At 37.7% G+C, this 18,785-nt stretch overlaps 1 protein-coding gene across 1 annotated transcript in view; it reads left to right on the top strand.

Moving 5' to 3' along the window:
- Positions 1-6,294: 6,294 nt before the first annotated feature.
- LOC130228338 (teneurin-1-like) overlaps positions 6,295-18,785 on the top strand; it is a 51,279-nt gene continuing 38,788 nt past the window's right edge. The window contains 7 exon segments of the mRNA XM_056456777.1: positions 6,295-6,340; positions 7,413-7,445; positions 7,448-7,494; positions 7,496-7,567; positions 14,253-14,619; positions 16,488-16,835; positions 16,838-16,997. Of these exon segments, the coding sequence (XP_056312752.1) occupies positions 6,295-6,340; positions 7,413-7,445; positions 7,448-7,494; positions 7,496-7,567; positions 14,253-14,619; positions 16,488-16,835; positions 16,838-16,997 (1,073 nt within the window).

Here is an 18,785-nt window from a genome sequence, read left to right as displayed (position 1 = left end):
TAGTTTTATGCATCGTGTTTTAGTTGGTATTTATTTTTGTTTGATGTGGTGGGGTTTGGCTAGCGGGAGCCAAAAAAACATGAATGCTAATGCCTGTGAGGTGAATTCTTGTAAACATCCCCCAGGATATAAACACCGTGGCATCCCTGTTTACAGTTAATATGCTGCTCTCTTTTATTTATTCTCATGTGATTTTGCACATTTTCTGTTGCTTTTGTTTTTGCTGTGCACTTAATGTGAAACTCACTTCACGTGCTTGTCATTTCGGTTTCGAAACAAGTGTCAGAGCTCCCGCGTTTTGGATTCCTCCAATACTTTGACAGGTCCTTTTTCTTTTTTCTTTGATCCCTCTCGAAACTCGTGGGAGGCCTGAGGAGGAAGATGTGTAGGGAAATGAAAGAATCACCTGCTGAAGATGGGTATTTTTGTCTTTTCCAAACTATTAAAGTCTGCAGCACTGTGGGTAGACGTTCTGTGTGTAGGACTCTTGATATGGACTTGTACATCATTAATGGACTATTGTAGACTGTTTATAGATACTGGACTATTTATACATGACACTCAAGAGAATTAGGAGTAAATGTATTTTCTTGTGAATTCTGTGGATATGCTGTACCATCAAGCTTTGTAACCTTAATCTGAGATATATATTTGCACTGAATATAAGGTGAAGAGATAAACGCGCTAGACTGAATTTTTAGAGAGTGCAAATATTTGACAGATTTGTGAGAGAGTTGCTCTGAAGGCACATTTGTTTTCCGACATTTTGCAGATTTCAACTGAAGTACGATTATGTTGCACGATGAAAAAAAAATTGTGGCGGAAATATTTTTCTTTTTATCTTAGTTTGCATCTTTGTCATAATCACAATCATCGCTGAAGTGAAAAAGGAATATGTAATTTTTTCCATGATCAAATCATCTTCCTCTCTACAAAGAACTTTAAAAAAATACTTCAGTGTCCTCTCTTTGGCCAAACGAGTTCCTGTGGTGTATATTTGGCTGATAGGCTTTATGTACACAGATTAATGCAGTTTGTTAAACATGCCTATTTAAAAACAAGTACTTTGGGCAGTGGCCTTTTATAAATAAAAATGCAAATTTAACTCTTTCTTTTGTGATTTATCAATCATCAGAATGTGTCACTGGAAACATAAGGTGCAGCATTTAAAAGCTGGTTGTTTATGTTGGATAAAACAATCACAAATATATATATAAATATAAAAAATAGAACGTATCTTTTTGTAAAAAAATTTGTCTCATTTTGATATCAAAAGACATAATTTTTATTCAAAATAATTTTGTCTTTAACATTGTGTTTGCAGACATGTAACAAGACATTTCATTAAAATTCGATCTCATGTTTTAATACTGTACATACATTCTGTTCATTACAATTGCTGTTATTACTTTAATATTATATATTACATGATAAATCTGATTAGGAAACTGATTAATTCAGTTATTTGGCTCGTCTCCTTACATATTCTCCAAGCTTAAATATACTTTTACAGGAATTTACAATTTTTCCAAGTGTTAACTTTAAGTGTGTTAATGTTTAGGTTTGTTCACAGGATACAGAAGAGGAAAAGAGATGCCTTGGTCTGGCATCTTAAAGGCAGCAATGAGGTTACTGACATTTCTAAAGAGCCGTTCCTTCATTCCAGGAGCCATCTGAAAAAATGAAAAATTATTTTATGGTACAGTATAAAAGTCTTGGAAATAATATGCTGCCTGAATCTATATACATATACAGTATAGAGGTTGGACAATGAAACTGAAACATCAGGTTTTAAACCACAACAATTCATTACAATTCAAACTTACTATGACTTAGGGCCTCCTTTTGCTGGCAATACAGCATCGATTTGTCTTGATAATGACAAATACAAGTCCTGCAGAGTGGCCAGAAACAATTAGATATTCTTTTTGCAGAACAGTGTCCAGGTCACTACATGATGTTAGTGGAGGAAAGATTTTCCTGATTCACTCCTCCAAAACACCCCAAAGTGGCTCGATAATATTTAAATCTGGTGACTGTGCAAGACCTGGGACATGTTCAACCTCACTTTCATGTTCATTAAACCACTCTGTCACCAGTCTTGCTGTGATGCATTATCATCCTGATACACGCCAACCCCTTCAGGATACAATGTTTGAACCATTGGGTGCACATGGTCCTCCAGAATGGTTCAGAAGTCCTTGACAATGATCCGCCCATCCAGCACAAGTATTGGACATGGGGAATGCCATGATATTGCAGCCCAAACCATCATTGATCCACCCCCAGGCTTCACTCTGGGCATGCAACAGTTTGGGTGGTTTGCTTCTTCGGGGCTTCTCCACACCGCAACTCTCCCGGATGTAAGAAATACAGTGAAGGTGGACTCATCAGAGAAAATACATGTTTCAGATTGTCCACAGCCAGAGATTTTAGCTGTTGGCACCATTGAAACTGATGTTTGGCATTGGAATGAGTGACCAAAGATTTGCCTGGCCATGTATATTGACCCTACGGAGCTCCCAATGAACAGGTTTGGTGGAAACTGGAGAGTTAAAGTTCACATTTAATTCTGCAGTGAGTTGGGCAGCTGTGGTTTTGTTTTTTCGATACAATCCAGGGGTGCATTTCCGAAAAACCATTGTTAGCCAACTAAGGTCACAATAAGGTCAGCCAACGCAAGTTACAAACATAGTTCGTTAATTTGGCGATTCCCAAATCCGTAGTTCCAATAAACATTTGCAAACTGCATCGCATACTTGTATGCTTGCAACTACACCTCTGAAGCTGTAGTTAGAAACATAGTTCCTGGCTGTGTAGAGAAAGAGAGAGGCTCGATGGCTCCCAGAGTAAATCAACAAGAGAACAGACCAATATGTCTGCTTATCTCTATGATTCTCATTAGAGGGAGAGAGCGAGAATAAAGAGAGCAAATTAGAGAAGGGAACGAAAAGCTGCTAATACACACACAAACACACACAGTGCTATTTGCCATAACGAACTCTGATGTATGTGTGTGTGGTGTATGAGAGAGAGAGATGGTTATATAAGCACGTTCCCACTTCAGAGTGAAATCCCTCTGGAGGACAAAAATATCAGTAAGCGACATGCAGCAAAAAAAATTCATAACCTGCTTATTTGTGTGGAGGTGTTCCAAATAGCATACTGCATACTCCACTGCTGCGACGGTAAATGGTATGTATGCCATGTTCTGTATGCATGGAATACCCAGATGACCTGCTGCATTTGACTAAACGAGTGGTAGAACACTAGAAGACACTGCACAGATTATTGTATCCCAGAATGCACACTCGGCTTGACATTCCGTTTCCAGTCAGATAATTTAGCCAGAGGTACCATCAACAAGATTGGTGAGACTTTTTATGGAGATTTATCGAGATCTCTATGAAAGATACACAAACAAAACAGACAATATGTCTGAAAATCATTTTTTTACGACTGAAATGACACCATTCATATATGAATATTTAGGATCTGACTCTGAAACAATGTCAGGTTATTAATTAACTTAAAAAGTATAAATATATATTATTAAAGGAATATAATGATGAAGGTGATTGAAAAAGGATAAAATGAGACAGGTATGATGAAATTTTAATTAATGGCTATTTGCAGTACGATGTATCTTTTTTCTTTGCGTCTATGTTACAAAATGTAAAGTTACAAATGGAATCAAACATATAATTTGTCAAAGATACCAAAAGGATAAAATATGTTTCATGTAAAAAGAAGAGATAAGTAAAAGAAGAAATAAGTTTAAGTAATAGACGAATGATGTACAGTATGTGGTAATGGGGTGGGAAAATAATAAGCTTGTGCTTCATCCTACTTTATTTTCGACCATATTGAAATGTATTTTTGGTAATGATATTTTATGTATGATACTTTTGTTCGAAAATAAATCAAATCAATATAGGATATATCATATGAAATTTCTTCAATTGTGAGTTGTTTCTTTTATTACCTTATTTATTTATTTTTTAAATCATTAATTTTGCTGTGAACTCCTTAGAAATATTTGTTGTATTTGTACATGCTCCAAATTGACCTTTTTAAGATATGTTTTATGTGCAATTTTGTCATCAACCAAGCCATATCATCTTATTTTCATGAATATAATTTAAGAAATATTTAGTTGATTTGTTGCAATTTACAGTTTACAACAAGGTTGTTTTAGTTAATGCTATTTAATGTACTGTATTTATGAACATGAACGAACAATGAGCAATACATTTTAATACAGCATTTATTTATCTTTGTTACTGTTAGTTTGTAATACAGTTGTTCATTGTTAGTTCGTGTTAACCCACAATGCATCAATACTAACAAGCTAGAATTTGGATTTTAAAGGGCACCTATGACGAAAATCAACTTTTGTAAGCATAGTGTGTCCACAGTCATATTGGAATGATAGAAACACAGTAAGTCAAATTTTTTAATTTGCTGACATTAAAATAGGATCAAAATCCCTACCATTTTAAGGCCCACCGCAACGTGACGTAGGAGTGCAATTTCCCCACCCACGAGTTGATTGACAGACGTGTACTGAATTAAAATGTCTCCGTAGTAACGCGTATAATCATATCAAGACAGGACTTGTGCAAAGCAACTGGCATTACAAGATCTGTTCAGCTTTCTGTGATCATGTGCACCTCAAGAACGAGTTTTACAAGTTTAAAATGTTTTTAAAACAGTGCATGTTTGTAATAAAGACAGTTAAATTGCTTTGTAATTCATCACCACAAAGCACATTTCAGTGCAATTATAAAAAAGAAGACGCTTCCACCCTGGTTTGTGGACTTAATGCAGGTTTATTTTGTACATTAACACAACAGATGTCCATACATCAATGTATATTAACATGTATCAAGGTTATTATAGATAATGAAAATGGATGATAAAACAATACCACAATTGAAAACAAATTTTTCGTTAACTGAAAAAAAAATAAAAATGAAAGTTTTTAAAAAACTAGAACTAACTGAAACTGTATTGTGTACATACAAAACTAACTGAAACTAACTAAAATTATAGCAAAAACGTCCTTCATTTTCGTCTTTGTAAATGTATTTATTAAACCTATAGTATGCTTTTTAGAATTAAATCTATTTACTTCGTGCTGCCCGGTGTTTGACACGTACGGCACCACTGTAATCCTGCTGCTATTGGCCAGATCAAGCCGGTCCTCCTCCAGTCATCCACTGTTGCTCCTGTGACAAAAACGTGAAAGCATTAAATACGACCCGAGAAGACACTTAAAGTAGTAATCTAACACATGTGTGCCCAGTAATGGGTTTATTTCTGTATCAGTGATCGCGATCGCGAACTAATCATTCTTTTTAACCGGATCTTCTAAGTGAACTAGTTTACCAAATCGAACCAAATCATTTGAAACGATATGAGTCTCCAGAAACGTTAAGCACTTATCCACAAACTACTTACTTTTTACATGCCTGATACACCACTCTGACTCGAAATAAACCAATAGATACTGAGTTATTCAGTTATTAGAACAGTAAACACGGATAACTGATTTGAGAACCGGTGAACCGATAATATTGCGCAAGCGTGAGTCAGTGAACCGAACACCAACAGTACATGACAGCCTGATGTGACTGAACTACACTTGAACTGCAGCACGAGTAAACCGAGGGCTTAAATAAGAGGATCTGGCCAAATGTAAGTTTATTTCTAAACGGAAAGTCGTAATGGAATTTAAATAACTGAATCATGCTTCAGTTTGGTTGCAAAACTTAATTATAAAAAACTTTTCAGATCATGGAGATGTTTTAACTGACTGAACTGATTCCGAATCTTGCACCTAACAAATATCTTAATTTACAAAAAACAACAAACAAAAAGCTAAAACTAATACTGAAACTATTAAAAACTAAGCAATTTCAAAATATAGAAACTAGCAAAACTAGTAAATCTGCCTCTAAAAACTAATTAAAATTAACTGAATTTGAAAACAAAAAGTTAAAACGAAATAAAAACTAAAAATAGTTTAAAAACTAAAAATAATGAAAAAAATCCAAAACTATTATAACCTTGACATGTATCCTGTCACATTTGCCATGTAAAAACAGTGAAAAGTTAAACGTATGTGTGTGTGTGTGTGTGTGTGTGCGTGAACTTTATAACAACATTGTGCATCACTCATCATTGCAGAAAGGCTTTAATTTACTCCTCAACAAATATATCAAATATCAGTTCTTACTGTAGTAAGGGAAATCTGCTTCATTCTTGTCTGTCGCTGTGCTGTTTATCTATATGACGGCTACACATCTCTATGACATGCACGTGAGAACAATGGGCCGTGAGAACTAGCTCATTTGCATTAAAGGCACAGGCAATAAAAACAGCTACAAAGTTCTAACAGCTCAAACTTCTGAGATTCAAAAAGGTATAATAATTAATCTGATGGGTATTTTGAGCTGAAACTTTACAGACACATTCTGGAGACACAAAAGACTTTATTAAATTGTGAAAAAGGGGTAGAATAGGTGCCCTTTAATAATGCACTAGTAAATGATAAATAAATGCTGTACAAGTACTGTTCATTATTATGTAATAATTAATGTAAACTTATTGTAAAGTGTGACTAATTCATGCTCCCAGATACAAAACTGGACCACAACTGCAAATTTCCATGACAAATACTTACTTGCTGACTTTATAGTGCAATGAGATGTAAAAAAAACCTGTCGAAGTGAAATGCTAGTAATGATTATGGGGTAGTATATGGTGCATACTGAACAACAGTAGCCCAATATTCCATTCAAAGCACAGTTTGCACCTTATAAACTCTGTGCTATTAAAGACCTGTGGAACAGACATCTCAAAAGAAACAATAACAATAAAGAGCAATGAAGTCTTTGACAGCAATGAGGCCAGCGATTGTTTCCTGATGTTAGTGGCCTGGAGGTGTATTTGTGCTAAAGATCAGTTTTAATTAAACTGTAACAATGCACATTTGCGCACGGCATGATTTAAATGTAAAAGCGAGTTGCCTTGCACACCTCAAGGTGATTTGCAAGCATTCGAATAGAACAAGACAAATGAAAGAGAGAAATTGGATGAACAGTGAAAAGAAATACAGATTTTTTTTTTGCATATCTGATGTCATTTCGCATAAATCTGCATACATAAGATAATTTGCATACATTTAAGATTCTGAGAACAGAGTGATCACACACAGAGGAATATACTGCCTGAGACAGTCAAACTGGTTTTTCTTCATTGCACCGTTCCTCATCATCTGCCGTTTAGCTGCAAATGCAGTGGCAATGCAAATGCAGCATTATTTGTTACGCCAATAAAGACATTAAAACTGAAAGAGATGGAGAGAAATGACTGTGTGTGCATGTGTGTGTCCTATTGTCCTGCAGGTATTGCAGTGGACAAGCACGGATTTATTTACTTTGTGATGGATCAACAATCCGTAAGATTGATGACAAGGGAGTGATAACAAACCATCATTGGATCAAACGGACTCGCGTCTTCTCAGCCGATCAGCTGCGACTCTCGAATGGACATCAGCCAGGTGAATACACACCATCACACACATATACTAACAAATCTAGACACGGTGGCTCCGAATAAACCACACATAATGCATGAATGTTGTTGCGTTAGAAACAAAATGTGGCTTCAGCAAGCAAATGTTGCTTGACCTTTTCTCAGAACCTCCTTCATTTTTCTTTGATATTTTTGCAATTATTTTTAATCGCCAGTCCCTGGGTATAAAGAGCCAGCTCACGAGTGATTTGTTCATTATCAGAATAACATTGGTTGCTCTGTATGTTTTGATCACTAAAAAGAAACGACTTGTTAGAGTCATTTGTTGATTGTCAAAATAACACTGCCGCTCTGTATGCTTTTAGCTGGCAGAAAGGAACCGAATGAACCAAGTCATTTGTTGCATTAGCAGCACAACAGTGGCCTCAGCTTTTTCCTTTCAATTCGTCAAAAAAGAAAAAACTTGAACATAAGAATCATTTGTTTGTGAATGGGGTCATAGTGGTCATGCTATTCTTTTTGACTGAGAGAAACTAATTTGTTCATAAGAGTCCTTCTTAGTTTAACAGACTAAGTCACAAAGAATATAGTAGAGACTCGTTGAAAGAACTGTCATCAGCCTACACTGGCATGTTGTGTGTCTGTTACTGAGTGCAGCCCACAGTGAAAGAAATCTGAAAATAAATGGATGCTTTCTGCTGTTATTTACAAAGTGTTTCTGTTGCATCACATTAAAAACAGATTGCATATTCATGATAATGATTTCTTTGCCCATGCTTCACGGATTCAACACTGCTGCTTAAAAGCATGTAAACACGATACATGGAATAATCATTTGAAAAAATAACAGCATGGTTGAAATGATGCCTTTGAGTTAGCAGAATGCAAAACTAATATCACACACACTGAAAAAAGATTTATCTTGGTAAATTTATAAATCAATAAGAAAGCGATAGTCCACCCAAATATGAAAATCCTCTAATTTTCTCACCCTTTTCTTGTTACAAACCATTGTAACCCACCGGTCCTACTGCACCCATCCCATTCTGAGCAGGGATCGAACTGGCGTGGGAACTTCTTTGCATGGGAGTTGGTTGCTCTAACATGGAGGCTAAAGACCATGGCCCCTAGTGTCTGTCGCTGGAGCACCTTTTGAGGTCAGAGGAGTGAGGTTTACTTTGGCCTCCGTTACACTCACCCCCTTAGACCTCACTTCCATCCCGGACGACCCCCCACATGTAGATCACCGGTTCTACTGCACCCACCCCGTTCTGAGCTGGAATCGAATCGGCGATTGTTCGTATTAGAGTCGTTTGCTTTAACAAGGAGGCCAAAAACCATGGCCCCTAGCGTCTGTCGCTAGAGCACCTTTTGAGGTCAAAGGAGTGAGGTTTCTTGCAAAGCACTTCGCTAGCTGGCCTCCGTTACACTCACTGCCCTAAACCTCACTCCCATCCCGGACGAGCCTCCTCCTGTAACCCACCAGTCCTACTGCACCCATTCCATTCTGTGCTGGGATTGAACCTGTGATCTTTGTATGGAAGTTGGTTGCTCTAACAAGGAGGCTAAAGACCATGGCCCCTAGCGTCTGCCGCTAGAGCACCTTTTAAGGTCAGAGGAGTGAGATTTACCTGCATAGCTGTTTGCTTGCTGGCCTCAGTTACAATCACTGCCCTAAACCTCACTCCCATCCCGGACGAGCCCCCACATGTAACACACCGGTGCTACTGCACCCATCCCGTTCTGAGCTGGGATCGAACCAGCAATTCTTTGTATAGGGGTCAGTTGCTCTGACAAGGAGGCCAAAAACCATGGCCCCTAGTGTCTGTCGCTAGTGCACCTTTTGAGGTCAGAGTGAGGTTCACCTGCATAGCTCTTCGCTAGCTAGCCTCTGTTTACCCTTTATGAGTTTCTTTCTTCTGTTGAACTCAAAATAGAATGTTTTTGAAGAAAGCTGAAAACCTGTAACCATTGTCTTCCATAGTATTTGTTTATTCTACTATGAAAGTAAATGGTTACCGGTTTCCTTCTTTCTTTAAAATACCTTCTTTTGTGTTCAGCAGATGAAAGAAACTCGTAAATGTCCTGAAACACTTTTAGGTGAGCCATCCCTTTAAGATGATTCAAACTAAGGTTGTATTTAAATGTAAAATCGATACTTTAACCCAGCCTCGTATATATTTTATGCACACACAAATTTACACATCACTCATAACGTATTTCTTGGATATGGCCTGCCTCTGTCAGTTTAATAACCACTATTAGGTTCTTATAGGCAGTCCCACACTCTTTTAACTTTGTGTTTGTGTTCAGACATCAGAAAAAGGATCTGTCAGTATGTCTTCTCACACACTCGCAAAACGAAGTGAATAAAAGCCCAGAGAAGCTGAAGAGCTGCAAGATGAAGGAAACTCTTCATACACACCCCACACAGCGCCAGTCTGGACCGACCCTCCTTCTCTCTCTCCTTCCCTGTCTCATTCTTTCAACCTTTTCCTTCAGCTCCACGGGAAGCTCGCGCACACACTTTCCGCCGTTCACCTCAAGAGTGAGAAAGTGCTGATACTGAAGGTCTCTCTGGTGCTACAGTTACATTATACAGCTTGCAGCAACATCCTTACTTTTCTTTTATCTCTCTCCCTCCTTTGAGGTTTCCGCCTTTCTCTGCTCTGTCCATTTTCAACACTAAATCGTAAAGCTTTTCTCAAACATAAGGCAATTCCACATCTTTCTCTTAAAGTGCTCTTAAAATCTATTTTACTCTCTCTCTCTCCCCCTGCAGTTTAACTCAGTGTGTCCTCATTAAATCTGCAGGACTGCTCTCCCTTCAAAGTCAGACACAATTCTTCCCGCTCCTGAATAGCATCAATTTTGGCAGACTGTCCCTTGATTTCTCTTTCATTCTCTCTCTCTTGCTCGCACTCTCTCTCTTCCATCTACACACACACACACACACTGCACTTCTTCACAGTTCATCCGGTTGGGTGTGTTGTGTGTGAATAAGAATCAGACAGTGAGGAGAGATAGAAAAGGAGAGCGAAAGAGAGAGAGAGAGAGAAGGGGAAATGAGGTGCCGCAGGCCACTGGGTAAAAGAAGCACTGAAATCTGCATAATTCCCAGCATGCATGGGATATGACACACTTCACACTCAATACTGTCCGGCTGTCGGGCAGCTACGGACACACACACACACACACACACACACACACACACATAGAACCAATATATATGTGTGTGTTTTTTACTTAGCTGCATATTAGGGTATGGTGGAATTACTAAAATATTACCGGCCAATGGTATAGATCACAGTGTAGTTATTTTACTGGGGATTTAATGGGAAAATGGTCTATGTCATTGGTGTAGATCTCCCAAGGGCTGTTTTTTTTTCAGTCCATCCTCACACTAGTTCTACGGCTGCTTGCCCTTGTGTTATTAAAAGTAGACAGCAGCTGACATAGTTATTTTAGTGACTGTGAGTGACAGAATTGTTCAAAATCAATATATTTCTTCAGTTGCAAGCCCTTGCGATACCAGGCTTTCTGCAGGTTTCATCAAGTCAAATTAAGACTATTTTAAGACCCCTTTAAGACCATTATACAGCGGTTAACAATAATGATTTCTTCAATTTTTTTTTCAATAAATGTTTTTTCTTTTTCGTACTTGTCACAAAAAAATCTAATGTACTTATTTCATAGTCACATATTTTCATGTGCCAAACAAGACAACTCTATTTGTATACATCTTTTCAACATAATTTTAAAAAGACAAGTTAACATTATTAAATGTATATTTATTAGAGAGACAATTGCATGAAAAATGAAAATTACATACACTCACCGGCACTTTATTAGGGACACCTTACTAGTACTGGGTTGGACCCCTTTTGCCTTCAGAATAGCATAGATTTAATAAGGTACTGGAATATTTCCCCGGAATAGAGATTTTGGTCCATATTTTGATGATAGCATCACGCAGTTGCTGCAGATTTGTCAGCTGCACGTTCATGATGCGAATATCCTGTTTCACCACATCCCAAAGGTGCTCTATTGGATTGAGATCTGGTGATGTTGAGGCCATTTGAGTACAGTGAACTCATTGTCATGTTCAATAAACCAGTTTGAGATGATTCGCACTTTATGGCTTGGTGCGTTCTTCTGCTGGAAGTAGCCATCAGAAGATGGGTAAACTGTGGTCATAAAGGGATGGTCATGGTCAGCAACAATACTCAGGTAGGCTGTGGCTTTTGACACATTGGGCCCAAAGTGTGCCTAGAAAATATCCCCCACAGTATTACACCACCACCACAAGCATAAACCGTTGATACAAGGCAAGATGAATCCATGCTTTCATGGTGTTGATGCCAATTTCTGACCCTACCGTTTGAATGTCACAGCAAAAATCGAGACTCATCAGACTAGGCAACATTTTTTTAATCTTCTATTTTCCAATTTTGGTGAGCCCTGTGTGAATTGTAGCCTCAATTTCCTGTTCTTAGCTGACAGGAGTGGCACCCGGTGTGGTGTATTGCTGCTGTAGCCCATCTGGCTCAAGATTTGATGGATTATCCATTCATAGATGCTGTTCTGCATACTCAGTTGTAACGAGTGGTTAATTGAGTTACTGTTGCATTTCTATCAGCTCAAACCAGTCTGGCCATTCTCCTCTGACCTCTGCTATCAGCAAGACCATTTGCTCCCACAAATATTTTCTCTTTTTCGGACCAATCTTTGTAAACCTATAGATAGTTGTGTGTAAAAATCCCAGTAGATCAGCAGTTTCTGAATACTCAGACCAGCCTATCTGGCAGAGTCACTTAAATCACCTTTCTTCACAATTCTGATGCTCGGTTTGAACTGCTGCAGATCGTCTTGACCACTAAATGCATTGAGTTGCTGCCATGTGATTGGCTGAGTAGAAATTTGCATCAACGAGCAGTTGGACAGGTGTACAAAATAAAGTGGCCGGTGAGTGTATTTGTTGGTTTTTGGCCTAAATTCAACCTAATGTGTTTCTGTTATAAAACCTTAAGTTTCATGCCTATTCACACATATTATGTCCACTCCCCCTTACGTCTGTAAATAGTTTTTATATAAATGGAAGGTCATTCTTTCCCTGATAGATTAATCAAGAGCTGTTGTAAATGTTTTTTTTACTAGATATTTTTTAAGACACTTCTATACAGCTTAAAGTGACATTTAAAGGCTTAACTAGGTTAATAAGGTAACTAGGCAGGTTAAGGGTAATTAGCCAAGTTATTGTATAATGATGGTTTGTTCTGTAAACTATCGGGAAAAAATATAGCTTAAAAGGGCTAATAATTTTGACCTTAAAATGGACAGAGGAACATCTGTTTAAAACAATTCAAAACCTGCAACACATTATTTCAGTGAATTTAAGACTTTTTAGGCCTAAAATTTAGTTTTTGCAATTTAAGACATTTTAAGACCTTGGGGACTCCCTGAATTACCCATATTTTACATATATGTAATTTATCATGTTTTTAATGTAAAAATTCCTTTTAGCAGAAGATTTTTTATTTTTTTTATTTTTATTTGAAATTTGATTGGTGCAAATATGAGACATAATATACAAGACGTTCCATTTTAGGTGTGTGCCTAAATAGAATTTACAAAAGTAAACAAAAAATGATGCTGTTTATGTTCGAGTAAGGCTACTTTAATGTTTCAAACCGTTTTTGTAAAAAGTAAATGAACTATTGTTAAACAATGCTCCAACTTCATTCTGTGTAACATATGTCTTTAAAATTTTGTATGGTCATATATTTGTCCCTAGTATAGTTTTAAATAATCAAAACATATTTTCCAGCTGAGTAAAGCTTAGTATTTTAAGGAATTATTTTAGTGCTGCAAAAGTGGTCTTTTGTGTCATTAAATGTTTTTTTTTTCAATGTCATTTAACGATTATTTGTATATAAACTATTATTATGCTGAATGACATTTTAGTGTGTATATTTACAAATCAATTTTATTTTTTAAACTCAGAATAATAAATTTAGCAAGGCAGCTTATAACTAAATTATTATATTATATTATATTATATTATATTATATTATATTATATTATATTATATTATATTATATTATATTATATTATATTCACAAATAATATGTCTTGCATCATTGCAAGAGCAGATCCACGTTATGCATCAAAACAAAAACCTCAAAGCAGCAAAACTAGCATTGTTAAATGGATCAGTGAAGCAAGGCACATCTTTTACTTCTCACAGTTTAGCAGGCCTCGTTTTTTCTAGGCAAAAGAGGTTTTTCCACCTCCAGTTGTGAAAGGTAGTTTTGCCGTTTTTCACCTCCAGATGACCGGCGTGCACCACAGTTTCCAGAGAATCGTTTTCTGCTTCTCTCAGATTGTGTAAATCCAAACCATGTCCACAGAATACGAGTCACAGTATGATATCAAGTTATTCCTCGGCATCACTTGTTCAAGGCCGATCACGCTGTCTATATTCACACTCCTCCGTGATTCATCTCTTCCTTTTGTATTTTATGTAAAACGGCCCTGCTCTCTGATATTACATGTAAATCAGTATAATAACGGTCGAAATGAGATAACACCCTGTCTTTCCTTTGAGTCGGCGAGAGTGTATCTGTTTGGCCATAAGCAGCCGAGAGTGGCTGTGCAATCTGAAAATCACTTTTCATAAAATGTAATAATATACATTTGTATATCCACAGGTGCGTTTAGAGTGGCCCACAGACCTGGCTGTGAGTCCGCTGGATAACTCTCTCTACGTCCTCGATAATAACCTTGTGCTCCAGGTCAGCGAGTCTCAGCAAGTGCGAGTTGTTGCGGGACGACCCATCCATTGCCCCATGGCCAGTATTGAACCGGTGCTACTGGGGAAAACAGCAGTGCGGTCAGTGCTGGAGGGAGCCAAAGCTATTGCCGTCAGCCACCAGGGCACACTGTACATCGCAGAAACCGATGACCGAAAACACAGCCGTGTGCAAGAAGTATCCACAAATGGAGAGATGATCATAATCGCGGGGGCGACCAGTGAATGTGATTGCAAGATTGACCCCAACTGCGAGTGTTTTTCAGGTGAGGAAATCTTAGAGAGAAATGTAAAGTGTAGTTTTTCTCTGTAACCTACTGAGAGTGTTCTTCGTGTTGATGATGTGGGGTTTTTTCATGTTACGCCACTGGTTTTAAATGTCATTTCTGATGTATATTTTGACTTGAGTTGAATTTTGGAGAATTGCAAGACCTGCTTGTAAAAGTAGCAAAATCTCATTATAGCAGCCGTATACAAATTGACTTTCTTGAGCAAACTTTTCAGGAAGCTGGGAGGCTGAAATTTGGATATGTTAATTTCACAGCATTGAGACGTTTCATAATCCTGGAAGAACTGCTTCAGAATGCATACAGGTCTACAGTGGTTAGATTTCTATAAAAGCCTTTTCCAGTAAGCTAGATGCATGACATTTGAGAATGTCCTCGTATCTGAGAGTGGCCCTTTTTTACACACACTAATGTTTTATTTGTCTAAGCTGAAAATCATCACTAAATAATTTATCAATAGTTTACTCCACTGGCTCTACAGGGATTTTTGTTTATCACGTCACTGTTATTTTATGCATTGCCCTATTTTATAATGATGCATGAATTCTGAACTATGAGTCTAAGACAATTAACACTACACTCCAAAAAAAATCTGTGTTGCATTAACTTAACGCTATGTCAAATATGGACAAACCCAACAGTTGTGTTAAAATATTGTATTTAAATTTTATATAAATTAACCCAATTTTGGGTTTTTCCATATTTGATCCAACATTGGGTTAAAGGGGTAGTTCAGCCAAAATTAAATGTGTTACTTATTCACCCACAAGTGTTCCCAAACCCTCTTTTCCCTGTTTAACACAAAATGTGTTATTCTGAAAAAGATATAAACCTGTAGCCATTGACTTCAATGGTAGGAAGTACCTATCAATTTGAACGATCACTTTAATACAAGTATGCATTTTGCAATTACATATGCATATGTAACTAAGCATTTTCTATAATGTAGCAAAATATATATAATATCTAAATATTTTTTATTATTATTTATTTTTACTATATTTTGGTATTACTATATATAAAACTATATACAGTGGAAGCCTGAATTATTAGCCCCCTTGTTTATTTTTTTCCCCAATTTCTGTTTAACGGAGAGAAGATTTTTTTCAACACATTTCTAAACATAATAGTTTTCATAACTCATTTCTAATAACTGATTTATTTAATCTTGGCCATGATGACAGTAAATAATATTTTACTAGATATTTTTTAAGACACTTCTAGCAGCCTAAAGAGACGTTTTAAAGGCTTAACTAGGTTAATTAGGTTTAACTGGGCAGGCTTTTATTCTAGCCAATATAAAAACAATTAAGACTAAAAAATATTTTCAGATATACTGTCAGACTGTCTGTTAAACATCATTTGGGAAATATTTAAAAAAAGGGAAAAAAATCAAAGGGGGCTAATAATTCTGACTTCAACTGTATATATACAGTATCTGGATATACACAGAAAACTACAGTACTGGCATATTTCAAACATAGTGTATATTTCTATTGCATCATATACAGTTTGCATTTTTTTTTGCTGCATTTGATCCAAAATGGTCAGCGGTGTGCCATTAGGCAACTATGCTGTGTGATTCTGTCATGCTGGGAGATTCAATTTGTGAATATTTTCCTGCCAGACTTGTTGGTATGACACATTTAAGAGTCCTGGCTGCTGCTGTATGCAGGTTTAATTAGAGAAAAATCTTTATTATTTAACTGCCATAGACAAGTGTTGCAGTTTTACTGCAGCGGGTCTCTGAGGGTTAATCGTTAAGCCCAACACTGAATGCCTAATGAACTAGACTTCCCTTTTTCCACTTCTTCTCCCTCTCATTCTCTCCATGAATGTGTCCCCAGGTGACGGAGGTTATGCTCGCGATGCCAAGCTGAAGTCTCCCTCATCTCTGGCGGTTTCTCCTAATGGCTCCCTCTGCATCGCTGACCTGGGGAATGTGCGCATTCGCCGGCTCACCGCTAACCATCCGCAGTTCAATCCCGAGGGGCTGTACGAGCTCGCCTCCGTGGCCGATCAAGAGCTCTATCTGTTCAGTCCAAACGGTACTCACCTGTTCACCCGCAGCCTGGTGACAGGAGACTACCTGCTTAACTTCACATACACCCCAGAGGGCCACCTGAGCAGCATAGCAAACAGGGAAGGCACCATAGCGCAGTTGCGGCGGGATGCTAATGGCGTGCCCCTGTGGCTCGTAGCCCGGGCGGCCAGGTGTACTGGCTGACCATCAGCAACGCCGGCATGCTGAAGCGCATCTCAGCTCTGGCGCACGACCTGGCGCAGCTCAGTTATTACGGCAACACGGGGCTGCTCGCCACCATCAGCAACGAGAACGGCTGGACAAGCGTCTACGAGTAAGTGCTGTCCTTCGTCTGCACTCCCTTTGTCTCTCTCTCTCTCTCTCTCTCTCTCTCTCTCTCTCTCATCAGGAGAGTGCGCTGCAGTGCCTGATTTATAGGTGCGCCTGATAGCGCGATCTGTCTTCGTTTTCATGTGTCATATCCTGTCGTTGCTTCCTTTAGAGTCTGTTTCAGCCGCTGTCACGGCAGAGTTTGCAGCAAGTTTCCTTTCTTTAGTACAGTATATAAAGCAGCGTTCCCACCCAGCATAGATTAATCTTACCTGCGTCTAATCTAATCACGCTTCATCAGAATTTATCAGAAGGAAAATAATCTAATAGAGTGTGATCGGCAGTGTTACCTGAGATCGTTTGAAAGAGTGCAGCAGTTCGATTTTCAAGCTGCGTGTTTTTCTGCTGCAATGAAAATCACTCAGCCTTAATCTATCCAATAAAGAAAAGAACTCTGTATCCTCTTCTGATTCACTATGAAAGAGCCCGGGTACTGTGAGTGTGTGCGCGCGCGCCTGTGCGTGTGTGTGTAAACTGTTTGCATGGGCATTTTCAGGGATTTGTGAGGACTGAGCTGCAAGTTCTAATTTAGTGTGAAAATGTCAGGGGCTTCTTTTCCCTCGTCTCTCTCTTTCTCTCTTTTTGTTTGATCAACTCGGTGACCTTTCACACACTGTGTTTACAACACACTACACACGTTCTCATGCAGCTCATGGTGTGTAGCGGTGAGGCGGATCACATGCTTCTGTGTGTGTGTGTGTGTGTATGTGCGTGTGCGTGTGTGTGTGTGCGCGCGCGCGCGTGTGTTTGGTGTGTTGTGAGACACTGCCCTCTGCTGCTGCAGACTGGTACATGCACAATCCTTCCACTTATGCTGTGTGGTTAATAGCAGAAGTGGCCTAAACCATTTTTTTTATTATGCAAGAAAAAACATTTACATACAGTATGAACAAAGAGACAAAAAGGGTTACATAAATAAATAATTTCAGCAAATTAAACAAGCTAAAATGATTTACACCAAGAGAGAGTTTTACATGCAGTATAACTGTTAGAGTCTTTAAGGAGTTCACATATAAATTGAAAATCACATTTATAGATGTAAAATTTTGCCAGAAAAAGCTATAAATTAATGATAAATTTACAATGAGAAGGATCTAAGTTTAAAGAGCAACCAAAGAATTCATTTTTGGGGAAATACGAAAGTTTGGAAATAAGAATTTTTTTAATGAAACTGGAAAAAGTCAACCCAAAACACTTTACAGTCAGTACACTTCCAAAATAAATGATGTAGTGTTTCACATATTGAGTACAATATGAGCATTTAGGAGAAACATTGTTATTTAACAATGTTAGTTTGGTATTTATTGGGTAGCAATTATGAATTATTTTATTTGAGACTCTGGCGGCTTTATTAGATTTTTTTTCTAAAGAAGCCAAAACTGTTTCCAATCTACGTCACCAAACATATTATTCCCAAAAACCTTTGCAAGAAGGTAAAGAGATCCGAGAACTATTAATAACTAAGTGAATATCTTTGTTTGACATAGATCTGAGAAGAGTTTGGTCAACGAAAAGGTTTGCAAAATAAAAGAATCTAAAGAACTTTAGGGTCAGATTTGACTAAAGGTATAACACAATCAGGAATTGCAACAAAAACAATGACATATTATTTTGGGGAACTGGAAAAGAAACTGATGCATACATTTTTCATATGAGAAAGGGACACCACAGTCATCTAAGAGCTGACTAATTAAAGTATATTGTGGCTAAACCATCGTGCTAGGGTGCGTTT

Source organism: Danio aesculapii, chromosome 5 (assembly GCF_903798145.1).
Source record: "Danio aesculapii chromosome 5, fDanAes4.1, whole genome shotgun sequence".
Taxonomy (NCBI): Eukaryota; Metazoa; Chordata; class Actinopteri; order Cypriniformes; family Danionidae; genus Danio; species Danio aesculapii.
This window is presented reverse-complemented; position numbering and strand designations above follow the sequence as displayed.